Source organism: Oenanthe melanoleuca, chromosome 11 (assembly GCF_029582105.1).
Source record: "Oenanthe melanoleuca isolate GR-GAL-2019-014 chromosome 11, OMel1.0, whole genome shotgun sequence".
NCBI classification, from domain to species: Eukaryota; Metazoa; Chordata; class Aves; order Passeriformes; family Muscicapidae; genus Oenanthe; species Oenanthe melanoleuca.
In genome coordinates, this window is record NC_079345.1 from 60,546 (window position 1) to 68,798 (window position 8,253).

At 46.0% G+C, this 8,253-nt stretch overlaps 1 protein-coding gene across 2 annotated transcripts; it reads left to right on the plus strand.

The window, feature by feature from the left end:
- Window positions 1–1,726: 1,726 nt before the first annotated feature.
- On the plus strand, window positions 1,727–8,235 carry MARVELD3 (MARVEL domain containing 3). Of its 2 annotated transcripts, XM_056500852.1 has the most exons (5): window positions 1,727–2,032; window positions 2,240–2,337; window positions 2,450–2,721; window positions 5,276–5,468; window positions 7,074–8,235. In XM_056500852.1, exons 1-4 carry the CDS (start codon window positions 1,974–1,976, stop codon window positions 5,456–5,458), a joined length of 612 nt encoding a protein of 203 aa, XP_056356827.1. In that variant the 5' UTR covers window positions 1,727–1,973; the 3' UTR covers window positions 5,459–5,468; window positions 7,074–8,235. The 2 variants fall into 2 exon arrangements, with proteins under 2 accessions (XP_056356827.1, XP_056356826.1); XM_056500851.1 differs by lacking the exons at window positions 5,276–5,468; window positions 7,074–8,235 and having other exon boundaries at window positions 1,753–2,032; window positions 2,450–3,797.
- The last annotated feature ends 18 nt before the right edge of the window (window positions 8,236–8,253 follow it).

An 8,253-nucleotide genomic window follows, 5' to 3' on the forward strand; every position in this document is an offset into this window, starting at 1 on the left:
TTTGCTGGATGACCAGCAGCAACATCCTGCTTAAGAAACACTTATTTCATCCCTTCTTGGGACTCGTGATTATTCAACTTACTTCATGTCCCTTTCATGTCAGTTAAAAGCTCTACTAAGCAAAATGGTACTGTGCATGACCCTACAAGTTCACAAAGGGCTGCTAAAAATTTTAAATCCATCCAGCAAGGAGGCCTGCTTTCTGGCACATCAACATGAGTGAGGCAACATATGCAGATGAAAAAGTGTGTGCAACAGCCTCACTGCTGAGCACCTACACTATCTCCAGAGTCCTCGTCCTAAGCTCCCTATGAATTCTGCACTTACTAACTTAGCACACAACTTCCGAACCCTCTATCTGAACTGGGAATTGAAACAATGGTTGTTTTCCTTCTCTCTTACCTCAACTTAAGTAAATTTTAAGATGCATTTTCAGATCTCCAGTCCTTTACGGAATCAGGTGAAGTGTTGAGGAGAGTTTTCCCACAGTGCTGAGGTGCAGTTTATAGGCTTTTCATCATGTAAATCTATAGGATTGTTGCTGTTGCTCCTGTAGAGACAGAAGGGTGAAACAGTGTTGCCACCAGTCTTACATATGGAGGAAATGTATTTTTGCATCTTAGAGAAAAATTTGGATCCCTGAGGGCACATATTCAGGGACTGAATATGTCTGAGACCTTACAGTGTAACTGTTTTACAAAAAATGTGTTTTCTTAAATGTAATGAAAGTATTTCTTTGGAATTTTTGTTTTTGCTTTAAAATCAAAAAGCTTTTACATGCAGTGTTTGGTTAAACTCCTGAATAAAAGCATTTATTTTGAATATGGAGTTTTCTGCATTTCCGAATTGCCCTACTGTTTATTTTTCTCCCTTTCCTGAATCAGCTCTGCCCTTACCAGCCCTGAGAAATGCTGTCGCTTGTGCATGGGTGAGATCCTGGACACTTGCCTTCACTTCAGCCACCACCAATAACCACAGTAGGAATTTGTAACCTCCTCTGCTGGCAGGTGATGGCTGTAGAAAGGGGTCTGCCAGGATGAGAGGACAGACTGGCAGCAGGACATCATTGCCAGTAAAAAGGTCCAATCACTTCCAATCTGAAGTGGCCTCCAGCAAAAAGACACAAAAGGGGTCTATTTGGTTCTGTATGGCTAAATATAAGGTAACATATCTAAAGAAAACTACCTGAATGTGGTCTACCAAGGGCTGAACTGGAGCCTGACAGCTGCACTGCAGGAGAGATCCCAAGGTGTTGGTGACTGTACCTGGAGACACAGGCTCTGTGCTGAGGCAGTTGGAGAAGCAGTTGAAGAAGTTGAAGTGCTTGGAGAAGCTGTGCGTTGCCAGGACAAGACAGAGATGTTGTTTTGCTGTGATGTAAACTGCTGGTGCACTTGTGTCTTGAGTGTTGCATGGAGGTGCAGTCACTGCATCACAGGGTGGGTTTAAGGGATTTAGGGCAGGCCCAGAGAGGCCGGGAGTGGGGGAACAGGGAGACACGGATGAAGTTTACAGAGGCACAAGATTGCAGAAAAAGCTGAATAAAGAACACTCATCAAAACTCACAGCTCAGGAAAAAGTAGAACTTGTACAATTGTGAAAATTCAATTAGTTAAATTCAGTCAGTTTCCAATGGGTACTGACAAGCATGTTCTGTGGCAGGTGGGAAACCTCGAGACGTTATCACCACAAGGGGCTGCAGGCACTGTCGGTGGAAGCAAAGGGAGCGGGCACACGCGCCCACAGCTGGTGAACCGTGCGCACGGCCCGGGACACCGCGCACCAGCGCCGAGGAGCTGAGCACCTTCAGACGGGGCAGGGCCTGAGCGGGCCGCAGCTTCCACCGCTTCGGAGAAGCGCCGGCGAGGCTCAGACGAGCGGACGAGACGGAGTTCACGGCACCGGCAGCACCCCGGGGCGGCCCGGCCCGGCCTCCAGTCCCCAGCGCCGGCGGAGCGGGGCCGCGCCGGGCCATGGCGGAGCGAGGCTGTCCCCGTGCCGCGCGCGGGGGGCGCGCCGGGCCGGACGGGCGGTGAGGGCGGCGGGCGGTGAGGGCGGCGAGCGGGCGTGAGGGCGGCGGGCGGTGAGGGCGGCGAGCGGGCGTGAGGGCAGCGGGCGGGTCCCAGGGGCCCGGCTCGGGGCCGGGGCTGCGAAGACCGGACTGGCGACGGCGAGGGGCCGAGGCCGGGCGGGCGGCGGCGAAGGGCCTGGAAGGATCACTGCCATCATCTCTCCTTAGCGCCGTACCGGGAGCAGAGGCAGAGGGGCCGCGGGGAAGCCACGCCGTACCGGGGTCGCTGGAGCGCCGGCGCTGCCTGTACCTGCGCACGGGCCGGGGTGAGCGCGGCCGGCGGGAGCCGCTCCCTTCGTCCTGCGGAGCGCAGCGTCTGGCTCGGCTCCCTCCGGGCGCTCCTCTGTGGCCGCACACTCACCTCGGCCTCCCCTCCAGCCTGCTGCCAGATGGTGGAGGTGCTGCTGGCCGCCCTGATCCTGGTCTGCAGCTCCGTGTCCTGCGGCTCGGCGGGAGGATACACCGGCCTCCCCGCCCTGGGGGGCATCTACTACTACCAGTACGGCGGGGCCTACAGCGGCTTCAGCGGAGCAGAGGGGGAGCTAGCCCAGCAGCTTGACCAACGTTTCTACCTACTGAAGCTGCCCATTGCAAGGGCAGCCATGGCCGTGGCTGGGTGTCTCCTGGTCTTCCCTTGTGTTCTTATTTTGGTTGGTGTTCTACGGGTCCTGTGGCACTTCCCAGCATGGCTGCTAATTGAATGCACCCTGTACATAGTGATTGCAGTTGGCACAGTGCCTGCTCTGTACTATTTCCTCCATTCTCTGCTCAGCGTTTATAATTCATCAGTGTGCAAAGAGAGAGAGCAGCTTTATCAAAGCAAAGGCTATCAGGGCTTCTGGTGCAGCCTGCATGGGGCAGAGATTGCTGCTGGTCTCTTGGGCTGCCTGGCTGCCATGGCATACCTGCTCAGTGCAGGTCTAGCTGTCAGAGATTACAGGACAGGTTATGAACAGAAACAGAAGCCACTGCATTTGTAAGAACTTTCAAATGATTCCTCCATTCCACTCCTTACTGAGGTGAAGCAGTATGCTTTCCTTTCTTTTGGACAGTGCAGCCTTAATGCTACAGAGCACTCACCAAGCTCTAAATACAGTAGAGTCAGGTTATTCCTAACTTGAATTTGCATTACTGAATTATTAGTGACTCAAAGCTGATGCAATGGGTTGTCTCTGCTTCACAGGCAGCCTTTCCTTCCCACTCTCAGGTGTCCCCTTCTCCAGTGAGGCCTTGCTACAAGTACTGTCACTACGTGCTTCTGCCAATGAACAGCTTTTTTGTAGCTGAAACTGTCTTTACAAAAGGCATGTGACTTCGCTGAGAAAAGAGCTCTTAAAAACAAGCGATGGAGACCCATGGTTGTGACAGCTAAATATTGCTTCCTTGTAGGTCTCTTGGAATTAAGAGACCAGTGTGAACATGACATTTATAAGGCCATGAAAAATCCTGAAAAAAACCTCGCAAACTCAGTCTAACTTGTGATATAATGCCTTTTCAAACTCCTGGAGAGGGAGCATTTTTATGTGAAATGGTCTTTTTATATTACTTGTATATACAAGAGTTTTGCTTTAAAAGATGCCCTGAATTGGGATAATCAGACAAAAGCTTTATGAGATCAAATGGGTGATTGAATATGGAAGCATATTATTTTCAAAATACATTTTCAGTGAACAAATTGGAGAAATTAGGTGCTGCTCTTTTTTTCTTTTTTTTTTTTTTTTTTTTTTTTAAGAAAAACTTTTATAGGAAATTTAACTGGGAAAAGTAGCACTAGAATCACCAGCTCATGCCTCAAAATGAAATTCTACTTCAGAGCAGTATTGTTCATGTGAGTATGGAACCACCACAGTCTCACAGATGAGTTCTGCCCACATTAAAAAAACTAAACATACCACAAAGATGCTTTGCCTTGGACATAGCTCATCTTTCACTGGCACCAGTAACTAAATCCTCACAATTACCAAAACAACGGAACACTATTTGAACTAGAGACACTAAAGTAAAACAGATGCCAGATAGGGACACACTAGGTGCTTTGGGTTTTGATTTCTTCTGCCTTTTAGCATCAAGTGTCTCAGCACAGTGATGTACACAGACAGTCCATTGTGGTCTTGTTTCTGTTAACATTTCTGTATTTCCTCTTGTTGCAGCTACTTCTAGAGCTGTACAGTGCTATTGAGAGCAATTTCACAGGGCAAGATTCCTCTACCAGGAAAAAGAAAGCTGCCTTAATAATTGTTAAGCCTAATTCTACTCTTTCTGTGTTCTGAAAGAAGTTTTTGTATGGAAGGCTGATGAGTGAAGTAGCACATAGAGTTCAGTGAATAACCTGCAGCACAGCTGCTGCTAGACACAGCTACCTTTGACTGGGATGTTGCAGACATTTCTTCCAGCACAGTAACAGAAGCAGAATAAGTTGTTAGATGAAAGTAAAAATCTTTATTGCTAAGTCAGCTGAAAATTCAATGCAAAAATACTCTTCCTTCCTGGACTTCTCTGTACATCTGAATAAAGAATCAATGGACTAGCTTTTCCAACAATCTTGCGTTATTTGCCTTTCCAAAGCAGTACATAGGCCACAGTGCTGAGGGCGCATTCACTGGAAAACCTACTCCCATACACAACAAAAACAGGAATTGTTATAGGTGCATGCTAGAGTGGGATGCAGAGAATACTCTCCTCTTTAAAACCAAAAAAAGCATGAAAAAGGATTATTTAGTAAACAGCTGGTACACTGCAGTATTTAACATGCACCAGGTCATATGAGTAATTAAAAAGAGGTAACATTTTAAAATGTGAAAAAAGATGAAAAATACAATTGAGTCTTCAGAGAGCAATAGACCAGCAGACAATGATTGCACAAGACCAAAGAGGTGAACTGCCTGAAGAAAGGCCTTTGGCAAGTGACACAAAAGCCACCAGCATCTGTCTGGAGGGACAGGTCCAAAGCCTTAGGTGTGGCTGAAGGGCCTGTGTATCACGGGAAAGATTCCAGACTTCACAGCAACTTGTCTCCGAGAGAGGGAAATACTTCCTCCTTCTTGGAACAGGATGTTACCCTTTTGTCTAGTTCAAGATTCCGATCTGGTACAAACAGTCTGTCATGCTGCCTCATTGGGCCTATTCCTTGTTCTGGGGGCAACTTGGAGGCTCTCTCTTACCTTTACCACCACTCAATATAACCTTTATGGGTTCCTTTTACAGATGCCTTTCTGGACAGGACAGGACAGGACAGGACAGAGCAGAGCCTTCAGAGTACCTTTCTCAGCAAGCATGCTTATCAGCAGAGCCAGAATTACTGAAAAGATGGACCAACAAACTCCTCAGCTCACTTCTGCATGCAGTGTGGCAGGGCTTGCATTGCTCAGCAGGGACAAAACAGCCTGAGGACCCTAAGGTGAGAACCTCTCTCTAACAGGAAGTCTGTGAATGAGTGGGACATTCTCAGTGATGTGGTTACATGATGATCACGTAGTATCTCTGCAAACTCCAAAAATCAGGAAGGGACTGGAGAAAAGGAAGATTACTGGGCAGATGCTTTCCATACCCTGCTATAAGTCCTTCAGTAGACTTGCCCTTTCATAACTGTTCCACCCACAGCAGTGCTCCTTGGGAGCTTGAAATGTAAGGAAGTGTTAATAAATCAGGTAAGGGAGACACAAAGGGAGGCAGGAAAATAAAAGGTAGTGGAGGGAAGCACTCTGTTCTATGAGTTGTCACCAGACAGATGAAGATAATCCAGCCACACCACTGTCTGACCACTGGCAGAAAAAACACTGTTTCTTTAGATGACAGTGACCTTGAGGCATGTTTCTGCAGCTGGAATCCTGTGTTGGAAAATCTAAGATATTTGCATGAAAAAAATAATGCCAGTGTCTTTGCTGACACCCAAAACTGGCCTAGGAAAAAGCAGGACATTTTGTGATGAACAGGCACTGTTTTTAATGAATGAAAAAGATTTTGGATGACTGGAGAAAAAGCATCACAATGCCATGGCTGAAATGGAAAAGCTTAATCCTCGGAAGAAGCACAAGGAAAATGTGGAGAAGCTGCTTGAGGACACCAGTGCTTGTCTTAGTTACATAGAGCAAAGTTTTTTTGGAACAGGTAAAGTTAACTCAGCCTGTGCTGCCCAGAGTTCATAACAGCAGCTTCAGAGAAATATGTGGATTCTGCCAGGAGTGTTAAGAAAGATAACAAGCTATGTCTTCCATGACAGTTGCACACCCATAGAAAATAGGAGCTGGCTGTATTTAAACTCCCTTTCTGCTTTAAAAAGTCTAAGTAGGAATTCTTTCTGTTCCATTCTGCCACTACCTTTAAGAGGTGCAGTTCAGAAATCTGTATGCTCCATTGCAGAGCTGTGTTTTCCTTAGTCCTTCAACAGTGAGCTAGGTAGAGCCATTCATTACTAACTCCTTGTGGCAATTAATTCTGCAATACACAATACTACTGGTTCAGATTGGCAAGGACACACTGGGCTTTCCATAACAGTGAAAGAAATAAAGACCTGATCAATACGTGCTACTCGGAGTGCAGGGTTTGTCAGTCTTACTCAGAAATAAGAGTTTCTGTATCAGTCCCATACTCAACGGAGGCTGTTCTGCAGCCCTTTTCAGATAACAGAAAGTGTGAGGCTAGGCACAAATATTTGGTAAAATTATCACCGGTGACAGAATCAAAAGTTGCAGTCGAATACATTGGGATGAACCTTTCCTGCATACTTACATGATGATAACATTGAAAGAGTTTTGGGCTTTAGCATTTGAATCTTTTCTGCTGTTGTTCCTCTTCCTAAAGGCTTCAAATGCTGTTGTTTCTATGATTTTAAGAATTAGCTTCAACCTCCAGTTCCAAATGAAACAGGTGTTTAAATAACCAAAAATTGTGAGAGTTTAAACTTTGGAAAAAGTTGGGTTGTTTCATAATTACACTGCAACTAGCAAAAAGTATATCCTAAAATGTTGGTCCTCATGCATGATAAAAATACTTTTTTTCCTAGTGAGAAGAAACTCAAGGTGCTCTGAAATCTCAGTAAAACTCCATTAGATTTTGTCAAAAGATCTATATTGACAGAATTCCACAAACAGTCTGCAAAGTACTTCCTTCTAAGCAAGACCCAAATTTGATCCAAAAATAGAAAACTCAAGCCCCTCAGATCGCTTCCGAAGAAACTTTTAATTTTTCTTCATAAATATAATTAATGAAGAAAAGGCACTAGCCCACATTACTGTCAGGATTATTGCACTGCTGACATGACAGGGACAGCTGCTATCCAGCCCTGTCAGAAAGGAAGACCAATCTGCATGCTACAGAGGCAGTGGTCTCTACAACCCTTATACAAGATGGTGACATAGGCAGCCGACATAAACCCTGCACCAAAAATCCTAATGGAAACACAAGGCATCTGAGTGCAGACTAGCCAGTTCATCAGTAGTGGGACTGTTTTAAACATCTTTTTTAGTGCTGATAAAAATGTTAATAAGATGAAAAGTTTAATTTTTGCTTTTGTGCTGAAGGCTAAGCAGGAACAAGTACACTTTCATCTTGTTTGTGGCCAAACTGGGAACATACCCTGCCATGCTCGTTGCTGTGTATTTGGAATATGACTCCTGTTTCCAGAGGCAAGCAAAGGTGCTGTAGCTGACAATGCAGAGGTTTATGTTGGTGGAAAAGAGCACTGAATGTTTCTGCCAGTCTTAGAGCAGCACACCACTGTTGACAGCTTGGCTTCTCTGACTGAGCACTGAGACAAGCACAAGGTCCTGGCTTTATCCCATGTCTTCTGGATACAGGAAGCCTCTTCTGAAGCATCCAGGATGAAGGTGGCTAGGTTGCTGCTGATGTGGGTCTGTGCTCTGCACCTAGAAGCACTAGATCTACACATTGCCTGAGCTGATCTTTCCTATGCTCCATATAAAATACATTGGTTGGCACCTGCTTATCACTCAGATATGTATTTTCTTGTCCTGCACGGAATGATGCCACCATAACCTTCACTCTCCCCTACACCAGTGCTCATTCAGAACACTGGTACCCTGAGTCCTCCACTGCCCTAAGAACATACCAGCTGTGGAGTGCTTTCTCCCATAACCCTAAATAATAAAGTGCTGGGCTGAAGGGGAAAAGAACAGCTTAAGTGCAATAAATAAAAGTGCTTGCAATTAATGTAGGAAACCATT

Bases quoted from the DNA above. Each gene is read 5' to 3' on its own strand.
- MARVELD3 (XM_056500851.1), top strand. From the start codon at position 1,974: ATGGCGGAGCGAGGCTGTCCCCGTGCCGCGCGCGGGGGGCGCGCCGGG. The intron at 2,033-2,239 runs GTGAGGGCGGCG...ATCTCTCCTTAG, and splicing joins CGCGCCGGGCCGGACGGGCG to CGCCGTACCGGGAGCAGAGG. The intron at 2,338-2,449 runs GTGAGCGCGGCC...CCTCCCCTCCAG, and splicing joins GTACCTGCGCACGGGCCGGG to CCTGCTGCCAGATGGTGGAG.